Source organism: Phocoena sinus, chromosome 1, assembly GCF_008692025.1.
Source record: "Phocoena sinus isolate mPhoSin1 chromosome 1, mPhoSin1.pri, whole genome shotgun sequence".
Classification (NCBI taxonomy): Eukaryota; Metazoa; Chordata; class Mammalia; order Artiodactyla; family Phocoenidae; genus Phocoena; species Phocoena sinus.
Window position 1 is genome coordinate 113895487 of NC_045763.1, and position 11420 is coordinate 113906906.

At 55.3% G+C, this 11420-nt stretch overlaps 1 protein-coding gene across 9 annotated transcripts; it reads left to right on the forward strand.

Annotated features, from left to right (window-relative positions):
* The first annotated feature begins 100 nt into the window (after positions 1-100).
* Positions 101-9590, forward strand: RUSC1 (RUN and SH3 domain containing 1). 9 transcript variants are annotated; one of them, XM_032622980.1, is made up of 11 exons: positions 101-327; positions 1030-2481; positions 2759-3169; positions 4179-4277; positions 4447-4529; positions 4648-4822; positions 4911-5016; positions 5209-5255; positions 5938-6487; positions 7209-7337; positions 8855-9590. In XM_032622980.1, exons 2-11 carry the CDS (start codon positions 1116-1118, stop codon positions 9021-9023), a joined length of 3135 nt encoding a protein of 1044 aa, XP_032478871.1. In that variant the 5' UTR covers positions 101-327; positions 1030-1115; the 3' UTR covers positions 9024-9590. The 9 variants fall into 9 exon arrangements, with proteins under 9 accessions (XP_032478871.1, XP_032478880.1, XP_032478889.1 ...); XM_032622989.1 differs by having other exon boundaries at positions 4447-4523; XM_032622998.1 differs by lacking the exon at positions 2759-3169.
* Positions 9591-11420: the final 1830 nt, after the last annotated feature.

The following is an 11420-nucleotide window of genomic DNA, read 5'->3' on the forward strand; positions in this document are numbered from 1 at the left end:
GCCAGGGGCGCAGCTCTGTCTAGAATGGGCAGGGTGGGGGGCAGTTGCATGGAAGCGAGGACCTCGGGCCTTGGCTTCAGGACCCCCTTGGGACTGAAAGCTTAGGATGCATCAAAAGCCATTGAGCCGGGCCTGGGTGGGTGACACAAGCGAGACGTCAAGCGCTGGGGGCTGGGTCTGAGCCACGCCACGCCCATGCGTGAAGGGGCGCGGCTGCGCAGCGCTGGCGCCGGTTGTCCCGGCTCCCCTCCCCTCCAGTCTGTTAAGGCCGGGCGGGGACCCGAGCTGCGAAGGAGCAGACGCTGGAGCGGTTGCAGGAGGACCCTGGTGAGGATGGCCCGTCGTCCTGTGGGTGTGGATGGACGGGGTTGGGGCACGCGGGGTGGGGCAAGAGAGGTTAGCGGTAAAAAATGAATAGAGAAGGGGTGGGGTGGTAGCTGGACGATAGAGACAAATGGGGAGAGAATGGATAGACGCGCTGGTTTTCGGAGCAGGGTGAACGTGCACCGTGGCTGGAGGCTGGGGCTCGGGGTCTGTGCCGGCTGGCCTAACTGCCAGGCGGAGTTGACATGATGACGGCTGCTCCGTCCTTTCCCCCACGCCCGCCCCTTTCCTGCATCAACCAGCCAGACGAGCCTCCCCACCACCCAATTTCAGAGCATCTGGGCGGGGCGTCCCTTGACCCCTTCCCCTGGGAGTGAGGGGCAGGCTGGGGAGCAGAGCCAGATTGCAGCAGAGAGGACCCGGAGTCCATTCTGGGCCCCATTCTTTTCCAAGCCCCTGCACCTCCAAGGAGATCGAGAGCGCAGCCGCATTCTCTGACCCTCCCCGCCCCATTCCTGGGGGGTTACATTCGACTCCACCTGCAAACACTGCAGCGGAAACTAATGGCCAGTCGATGTCTATTTGCATCTCATTTAAATATTGTCCAAGGCGCCTTTCCAGGCCTGCCCCAGCCGTCAGTCACCTCCGTGTCCTTCCCGCGGCCCGCTCCCTCACTGGCCGGGTTTCACCATCCCTGTCTTCTAGGGCTGCATCTGCGGTTGCCAGGTAGGTGGATGTGAGAGGCCTGCTCCTCCTCATTCTCTAGAGGCCATCCCGTCGCCGCTGGCACCATGCTGTCCCCTCAGAGGGCTTTACTCTGCAACCTCAACCACATCCACCTCCAGCATGTCTCTCTGGGCCTGCACTTGTCCCGCCGTCCGGAGCTTCGGGAGGGGCCCTTGAGCACATCCCCTCCCCCAGGTGACACTGGGGGCAAGGAGAGCAGGGGCCCCTGCAGCGGGACCTTGGTGGACGCCAATTCCAACAGCCCAGCCGTTCCCTGCCGATGTTGCCAGGAGCATGGGCCAGGCCTAGAAAACCGGCAGGACCCAGCACAGGACGAAGAGGGGGCTGCCTCTCCCTCAGACCCGGGTTGCTCCTCCTCTCTCAGCTCCTGCTCAGATCTTAGCCCTGATGAGTCCCCCATCTCGGTCTACTCCAGGGACCTCCCTGGCAATGAGGATGTCCACCCTCAGCCCAGCATCATTCCTCTGGAGCAAGGCTCCCCACTGGCTTCTGCAGGTCCAGGCGCCTGCTCCCCAGACAGCTTTTGTTGCTCCCCTGATTCCTGCTCTGAAGCTTCCTCTCCACCTGGCCCTGGCCTGGACTCCAACTGCAATGCCCTGACCACCTGCCAGGACCTGCCTTCCCCAGGACTAGAGGAAGAGGATGAGGCTGAGGAGCAGGACCTCCCTACCTCTGACCTCCTAGAGGCTGATGATGGGAAAATCGATGCTGGGAAAACCGAACCCAGTTGGAAAATCAACCCCATTTGGAAAATTGACAAAGAGAAAACTGAAGCTGTCTGGAAAATCACTGAGAACAATAACTCTGATTGGAAAGTCAATGGGAATATTAACTCTAGCTGGAAAACTGAACCTGGAAAATTCGACTCCGGTTGGAAGACCAATACAGGAATAACTGATACGGGTTCCAAAACAGATGCAGGGAAAACTGATGGAGAATGGAGAAGTGACGTCAGCAAGGAGCCGGTGCCCCACCGGACAATCACGTCCTTCCACGAGCTGGCCCAGAAGCGCAAGCGGGGCCCAGGGCTGCCCCTCGTGCCGCAGGCCAAGAAAGACCGCAGTGACTGGCTCATCGTCTTCTCGCCAGACACCGAGCTGCCCCCTACGGGGTCGCTCGGTGGCTCCCCGGCGCCTCCCCGGGAAGTCACCACCTTCAAGGAACTCAGGTCCCGAAGCCGGGCCCCGCCCCCGCCAGTCCCGCCCCGAGACCCCCCAGCTGGCTGGGCCTTGGTCCCGCCCCGGCCCCCACCTCCACCCGTCCCTCCACGGAGGAAGAAGAACCGACCTGGGCTGCAGCCCATAGCAGAGGGGCAGCCCGAAGAGGGCAGGGCGGGGAGCCCAGCTGCTGGTGAGGAGGCCCCAGCCGCAAAGGAGCCGGAGGAACCAGGCCCGCAGGCCGGCGTTGAGGGTAAGAGGCCACAGGAGGTAGCGAGAGGAGGGCTGGGCTTTGGCCTCGCCCACACCTCCAAAGCTTCCAACCCGACTCCCTGTCTCCCCTCCATTCTGTGTCACCCATCCTTCCCGTCCCCTTCTACCAGGGAGCGCTCCGGGAAAGGGAAACTGGGTGGGTCCTTGGGTTACGGGACTAACTCTTTGCTCCCTCTTTCTCCCGCCCCTCCTTGCCTGGCTGCCCATCCCGCTGGCCTCCTTCCCCTCCGCACCTGCCCCGCCAATCCTGCCTGCAGCCGGTCCCCTCCCGCTCCCCCGGCCTCTGGTTTTCCGGTTCTCGGCTGACGGGCGCCCCCTGTTGGAGGGTGGGGGCGCGGCCACAGCTGGGTCTCTGCTCCTGGCGCCTCTGGCCGGCTGGCCCCGCGCTGGGCTGCGGCTACTGGGGGCGCCGAGTCCCCCAGAGGAGCAGCTGCTGCCTGTCCGCCTGTCCCCGGTGGGGGCCTATTCGCCTCCGGCTAGGGGGGACCTGCCTTGCCTGGCCAGCCCTGAGCTGGCACTGCTGCTGTCCCCGCTCTTTCCCAGAGGTAGCACCTTCCCCGCCGCGGCTTCCCCACTCCGCCAGGTACCCGCCCCCCCGCTGCCACGGCCACCTCGTCCGCCGAAGGCCCCTCGCTGGACCAGGAGCCCACCGCCTCCTCCCAGGCTACGTAAGAAGGACCGGGGCCAGCCCCGCGTGCCACGCCTCAGGCGGGGCTGCCCCGCCCACTCCAAAGCCCCACCCATCCTCGCCCAGACCTATTCTGGGTCCTGCCCTTCAACCTGGGCGGATTCTAAATTCATTGGTACTGGGGAGTCTGGCCCTGCTGGCTCCCTGTACTGGGCAAAGGTTGCTGCTTTTTCCGCTTCGTGGCCCGGCCACTCTCCCTCGAGGCCCAGGCATAGTGGATACGGGCTTAGCAGGCTTTCATGCGTTTAAGGGAGTCCCAGCAAGTCCATTGGTAAGGACCTTGGGTCACACCCTGTGTGGAATTCTCCGGCCAGTGCAGTTCGAGCCTGATCCCCACCTTGCTCGGGAAGGGTAGAGGGTGAAGTTCGCTGAGCTCATTGGCTGAGGGGGTTCTGGTCACTCCTCCATGGGGTCAGGCCCACGTGGGCTGCAGCGGGCGCCCTCCTCCGAGATGCTGGCGCAGGACCCCGGTTTCCCCTTTCCGGCGCCTTCCAGCCTCCCAATCCTTGGGTCTCCTCTCCCCGTGTCTCTCCTCCCTTTCCCGTCTGTCTGTCTTTCCATTGGTCCAGGCTCCCCACGTGCTCCTTGGGTCCCTGCAGACCTGACAAGGGCCCCGGGGCGGCGGGCACAAGGCTGCCCCTCCCTTCCCTCGCCCTGTCATCTCCCGCCTTACAGGCCTCTGCCTGGCAGGCGGGAGGTGAGCGCGGCTGCCCCACGTCGGGACTTCCGGGATCGAGTTGCTGGGCCGTGAGGAAGGGAAATAGGAACCGGGAAGTGGGGAGCAGGATGGCAGTGCTGAGATATGTGCAGGATTTCACTCTGGGAGCCCGGGTCGAGCTGTCCTATGCTCCACCCAGACCTGTGCTCCCTTTCCCAAGACTTGAAGGGCAGGGATGCAGCAGACGCGCGGGAGATGACCCGTGTGGAAGCCTGGAGTCCTTGGGGTAACCCCTGGTAAGTGTCACTGCGTTCTTCTTCCCTTACCCCAGTCCGTAGTTCCTGGTCGTTCACCGGCGTCCCCGGGGACCAGCGACTGTGGATGGCAGAAGCCCAGAGTGGGACTGGCCAGCTGCAGGAGCAGAAAAAAGGTAGGACACCCTGACTTCCGACCCTTGGTTTGGGAATCAACTTCCCCTCGCTTAGGCCCTCCTCTCTCAGGGTCAAATTGTGTAAACCAGGCTCTCCAAGTCCCTTGGGGTTTGCCTAGGGAGAGACAGGGGGCTTTGACGCTTCTTCCCTTCCCTGGCCCCCACCCAGGTCTCCTGATAGCTGTCAGCGCTTCAGTGGATAAAATCATCTCGCACTTTGGGGCCGCCCGGAACTTAGTGCAGAAGGTGAAGGTGCCTGTGGGAAGGGCGTTGGGGTTGAGGAGGTGAATGGAGCTCTGAGGTGCAGGAGCAGTTGGCGGGGAGAAGGCTGGAGGTATCTCTGGACCCATGCCCATTGCACTGCCTCCAGGCCCAGTTGGGGGATAGCCGTCTGAGCCCAGATGTGGGGCACCTCGTGCTGACCACCCTTTGTCCGGCCCTCCATGCCCTGGTGGCCGACGGGCTGAAGCCTTTCCGGAAAGACCTCATCACTGGGCAGCGCCGGAGCAGCCCCTGGAGCGTGGTGGAGGCGTCTGTGAAGCCAGGTGAAGCGGGGAGAGTGTGGGGCTGGGCGGGCGGGGGCAGGGACTGGGGCAGGGCCTGGGCCTGGCTGACTGCGCCCTGTGTCCTCAGGCTCCAGCGCCCGTTCCCTCGGAACCCTATATGGCCAGGTCAGCCGTCTGGCCCTGCTAAGAAGCAGCCGTAGCCGCTTCCATGCCTTCATCCTGGGCCTCCTCAAGTGAGTGGCCTTCTTTCTGGCATCCCTCCCATGGTCTGGAGATGGCAGGAGTGTCATGGGTGGGACACATGGTGGGTGCCCCATGTCCCCAGAGAAGGTCTTCCCTCTTCCAGTCTCATCTCCCATCCTCCACCCACAGGGGGCTGGAGTCCTCCACCTCCTTGAACTTCTGTTCCCTCCTCTCTCCCCCAGCACTAAGCAGTTGGAGCTGTGGTTTTCCAGTCTCCAGGAAGATGCAGGTCAGAGGCTCAGATGGGAGAGGATGGGGGTGCTAGGCTGGGGCCGGTGGGGGAAGGGATCTCTTCTGTTGGTTCCCCCGGTGCCAGATCTTACTACTCTCTTGCTTAAAACTCTTTCAAGGAGTCTTATTGTCCATAGGAGGAACGACCCAAATCCTCACTGTAACCTCCAAAGTCTTGGTTATCTGGTCTCTGCCTTCTTCTGCTTGCTGCCTTCAGGTCTGGGGCTTTCCCTGGTCCTGTGACAGTCTTCCTTTCCTGTTCTTCCTGCCCCAGGGCCCTATTTTTATGGTCCCTCCACCTAGAATAGGGCTTCCTGCCCCTCCTGCCCCCTCATTAACTTTCATTCATCCTTTGGGTCCTTCTTCAGCGAGGCTCCACCCCCACCTCAAACTAGGCTAACTCGCCCCCATTCCCCACCCTGCTCGCCCATTTTGCTCCCATGGCCCTCAAGTCCTCCTTTTTGTTATAGATTCGTCACCACACGTTCTACGTGTGTCTCCCTCTCTAGGCCGTGGTTCCACACAGGCGGGGATGTGGCAGCTCTGCACCCCTCCGTGTCCCCCTCTCTCTGCCCCAGTGCCCAGCATAGCAAGAGGCCTGGGAGGATGTTCGCGATTGGTGGGCTGATGCTCTGGACTAGGCCCAGAGCAGGGGCTGATGTTAGCCTGCTCTTTCCCAGGCCTGCTGTCCCTCCTGTACCTGCCCACCGGCTTCTTCTCCCTGGCCCGGGGCGGCTGCCCCTCCTTGTCCACGGAGCTGCTGCTCCTGCTGCAGCCGTTGTCGGTGCTCACCTTCCACCTGGACCTGCTTTTTGAGCACCACCACCACCTGCCCCTGGGCCTGCCTCAGGCCCCTGACCCCCCAGGCTCGCCTCCAGCCCTGCAGCAGACTGTGCAAGCCATGCTGCACTGGGGGGGTCGGCTGGCCCAGAGCCTTTGGGGGGCTTCTGGGGAGACCCCTCCAGGCCCTTCGGCCCCCTCAAGCCCTCCTACCCCAGGCAGCTGGTGGGAGCAGCTGACCCAGGCTTCCCGGGTCTACGCCTCTGGCGGCACCGAGGGCTTCCCTCTTCCCCGATGGGGATCGAGGCATCACAGGACTGCAACTGAGGTCGCACAGGAGAGGTCCCTGCCCGCAGAGGAAGCTGCACCAGGCAGAGGCGTATGGCTGGGGAGACTGTTTGGAGTGCCTGGGGGCCTCACAGAAACTGAGAGTGGAGCCCCAAAGTCCAGGTAATGGGGTCCCTGGTCCTCTCCATGACCTCTGACCTCCCCTCAGAGCCCTCAGTCACCCCAATTTGTTTTGTTTTTTTTTGGCCGCGCCACGCAGGTTGTGGGATCTTAGTTCTTGGACCAGGGATTGAGAACCTGGGCCCCAGCAGTGAAAGCGCCGAGTCCTAACCACTGGACCAGGGAATTCCCTTAGTCACCCCAATTTGAAACTCAGTAGGGGATCCTTTAGGTCAGAGGTTGACAGTCTGGCTTTTCTACAGCCCCTAAGTAAAAATGGTTATATTCTTAAGTCATTAAGTTTTAACAGTTATGTAAATACCTGCGTAATATTGTCCATTTTGCCTCTTGGCCCTCAAAGCCAAGAATACTTTCTGGCCCTTTAGAAAAAAAGAAAAAGTTCGCCAACTCCTGCTCTAGGTTTTGACCATTGGTAGCTCTTTAATGGCTTCAGGTACTCTCTAGTGACCCTCTGGATCTAAGCCTGCTGGTTCCATAGGTCCCTTTGTAGTTTTTGGTGTTGTAGACGTTCGTTGTCACCTCCCTAGTCACCCTAAAGGTAACTGTCCCACAACTGCCACTCTGCCGTCAGCAGTGACCAATCCTGACCTCTTTTGAACCACAGTTGCGTCCCTCAGCCTCTTCCTCCCTCCAAAGTCCTGGGTACTTGGGTTCTTTTTATGGAGGTGGGTTGACCTCTGTGACCCTGCATCCTTTCCTCCAGGAGACCATCCAGCTGGCTGCCCCCGACAGTGAGTGTGTTGGCTCTGGTGAAGCGGGGGGCACCTCCCGAGACTCCCTCTTCTCCTAAGGAACTTGAGGTCTCAGCACCCAGCACAGCGCAGACCCACAGGTAAGGAGGGTCGGGGAGAAAGTGGTGTGCGTGTTATACCTATGTGTTTTTCTGTCTTCACAGAGTGGATGGGAGGCGGTGTAAATGGCCTTGGGCTGTAAAGTCAGTGCTTGGTTTGCGTTGCATCTTTGCTATTTATTATTGGTGTGACACTAATTTCTCTGAACCTTAGTTTCTTTCTCTGTAAAAAGAGGATAATTTATACTTTTGTTATGGTTGTCATGAAGACTAAACGTGATTTTATTCAATATAAAAGTATTTGGCACACAGAAGGTGCCCAGTTAGTGGTGACTTTTATTACTGTTATGTGTATACGAATGCACACGTGTGTCCACTGGGGCACTGTTCTTCTCTTTAGTGGGGTCTTCTAATTTGGTATGAGGGGCTGCGTTGACTTTAGGGTCTGGCTTCAGTTCTCTCAATCCATTGAATTAGGCTTCTTGATTTTCCATTCAATTACTTATCAAGTACTTACTATGTGCTTAGCATTATGCTGGGGGAGGGAATGCAAAGGAAAACCTGTTGGAGTCCCTGCCTACAAGGAGCTTGTATTCCAGTGGGGATACCAGTGAATAAACGAGCATTTACAATTCTGTGTGGGAAAGACTCTAGGAAAGGAAGACTGAGTCCTTTGGAGCCATAGAGACGGGGCTTCTTCCCCAGGTCTGGGGACTCAGAGAAGGCCTAGTGATGGTGTGGGGTGTGCATCTGAAGGAACAGGATGCAAAGGTGGAGAAGCCCAGGTGTGGTAAGTGAGGAACTATGAGTACATGATTAGTTGTGGCTGGAGTGGAGGATGCTGGCAGTGGTGTTAGGGAGGTTGATGGCTTCAGTAGGCCAGCTAAGAAATCTGGACATCACTCCAAGGCAGTGGGAGCCATTGAAGGGTCTTAAGTGTGGTGACAACAGGCTTGCTAGTTTTAAGTTTTAGACTTAAACAGCTCTCTGACTGCTGTTCGGAGAATGGAGCTGGAGACCGTTGTCAAGATTCAGGCACACCAGTTAGATCATATGCCAGTGGTCCAGAGAAAGAGTATAGAGGCCTAAATGAGGACAATGGCAGTGGGGTTGAAGAGAAAGATAAATTAAGTGGTGGGAGATACAAACATCAAACAGGTTTTGGTGATCGATTGGATGTAAAGACTGAGACAGCCTGGTTTTTGCCAGGAGCAACTGGGTGGAAGGTGATGCCATTTACCACTATAGGGGACACAAGGGGACTGGTTTGGAGGGTTAAGATGAGTCATTTAGTTTGCATATGTTGAATTTGAAGCACCAGAGAAGTGCAAATTGCATCAAATAAGCAGCTAAAGAGTGGGTTTGGAGCTCAGGAGAGGGCTGGGGGCCCAAATAGAATCAACATGTTGATAGATGGTCCCCATGTCTCTTCCAGAGCCCAACTGATGTTTACTGAGCTGAACCAACAGGGACATACCATACAGTGGGAAGGTGAGGCTGGGGACAGCTGGGCACCCCTGCCTCACTTCATCCCAGCATCTCCCTCTGGCTCCTTATAGGGCAGTCCGAGCTCTCTGTGACCACAATGCTGCAGGACCTGACCAGCTGAGCTTCCGGCATGGGGAAGTGCTGCATGTCATCGCCACTGTGGATGAGGACTGGCTCCGCTGTGGGAAGGATGGAGTGGAGGGGCTGGTGCCTGTGGGGTACACCTCTCTTGTTCTCTAGGCCTAGGACCTTTTCCTTTCCTGCACCTCTCTCCCTCCTGTCACCTGGGAATGGAATGGCCTGTGAACTCTCCCCCGTGTAAACTGATCATCCCCAAAGTACTTTCCCTGTCTGCAAAATGACACTTTCCTCCCACATCCATTTCTGCTAACATGTAAAATAAACTTTCCTCCTTCCCTCCCATACCCATCTATAAGGTGAAATCTGCTCTTCTTCCAGATGTATAAAAAGGCATTTCCCTCCATGCAATCTCTTTCCTCTTTCCAATCCACAGTAGGGAATAGCTCCCTATCTGCAAAATGGAAATCTCGCCCCCCTCTATCTTTATCATCTGTAAGTAGACTGTGCCAGTGCAGTATATGCCTCAGTTTCCAAGACTAGAAGGGCCTCTAGGCTTCTTCCTGTGTATGGAAACTTTTCCCACTTCACCCATCCCATGTTGCCTGTATTTATGATATACTCATGCTGTACTAGGTGCTGAAGTCTGGACACCCCTGGCGGGTGGGCCTGTGGTGTCGGTCTGCCTTCTTCTTCCTTTGTCCCAATAAAGAGTGGGAGTTGAACGTGTCTGTCACTGTCGGTTTCAGGACATAGGCTAGGGGGGAGGGGAGGGAGGCCATATTATGGGGAGCCCAAGGGAGATGCTTCCTTCCTAGCCCAGGTCTAGTTCTTTCTATTCCCTTAGGAATGATGTAGTCCCCAATTGGTGCCTGACTTGCAGGAAGTGCCTCTCTAGCCTGAGACTTGATATCTTTGCTTGGTGAGACTGATATGGTAGGAGCCTGAGGAGATATGGGAGAGATGGGAAGACTTAGTCCATTAAATTGTACTTATCAGACTGAGGTGATGGGAAGGATTAAAAGGTTTTAAGAAGGGACACATGTTTTTCTATTTAATATCACCATTCTGTGGTGCTATAATTTTAGGAAGCATAATAACTTGACATCTATTACTTTGTTAGGAGTTAATGAGTTTCAGGCTTTTGAAATGAGAATAGCTAAATGCTCTAGAGCTTGGAGGATGGGGCTGGAAATCACTATAAATGATTGCCTAGAGGAGAATCACTAAAAGGTTAGAAGAATAGAAAGCTATAATTATAACCAGGCAACAGGAAAGTTAGGGAGAAGCTGAGAACTATGAGGTGAAACAGAGGAAAGAAATTTTAAGTTTTCCTTCATCTTTGGGAACTTGGTTAAGAGCACAACGGGCTGGTGTTAGGAGAAAGGACGTGAGGAAATAAAAATCGTAGATCTGAAGCTTTGGAAATACTCGGGCAGGGTTGGTTAGAATCAGATGTCTCATACTTTTGCCATTTTCTAAGAGTTAATGCTCCCCATTCCTGGCCAATTTATGTTATTCATCTGCTCCTTGCTTTAATTTTGCTTTCTGTGTTTGGCAGCCCTCTCAGTTTTGGACCCTTAGTTTGCATTTCAGGTGTTTTCTAGGGTGATGTTTTTCAAACTGGATTCTGAGAGCCTCTGGGAATTCATAGTTATATTCTTAAGAGCGGGAGTACTCAAGTTTATGATGCTTCTTCAATTGCAAATTACTCCTGCAAAAAGAAGTTCTATTTTTATAAAGTTTTAATTTATAAAAGAGTAGATATAAAAGATGACTTTGGGACCAATATTTCTTAAAGTGAGTTCTACAGAGTAATCTTTGTGGGGGGGCATGATTCTAAAGTTTCAGAAATCTTTTACTGATATAGAGCTTTAATTTCCTGTGATTCAACCTGCCCTCTCCTTTTCCTGACTCCTATCCCTATGTGCCTGGTTTTATAGTGGGTAATCCTCAAAAGTGGGAGGAGTCATAGAACAATACTGTCAGAGCATCAGTGAGATATGGTGATATTGGCAGTTGGAGCCTAATGGTTCTCAGGTAACACAACAGGGAACCTCCTTTGCAGGACATCTTGAGATAGGACAAACATTGATATGAAATTAGTCTTGTACTATTATCATTACATATTATCTAGAATAGAACAGCTGTAAGTAGGTATTAAAGGGATATTAAAAGTTAAAAAAATTAAAGATTAAAAAAACTACCAACGTATTGTTTTTGCAGCCAGCCATGAGTAGACTGTTGTGTGATAGTGGGACAAACCCCAAGTTCTTGTAGGAGTGGAGATTGAGCTCTTGCAGTCAACTGTCTTGACGCTTCCGAGCAACTACAGTCTAGCTGACTCAAACCCTAAATGTCTGACTCCTGTCTGGGGCAAGATTTTGTTAGGCCTTCCGGTTGTTGGCAGGAATGGATTTATCTTCCTTAGTATGACCATGCTTTGGCTATTTCTGACACTTTCCTATTTGCAGATGAACATAAAGATTTTGGAGTTCTGGCTCCAACACTAGTTACTAGGTGATCTTTGGCAAGTTATACTTAACCTTCCAGAGCTTC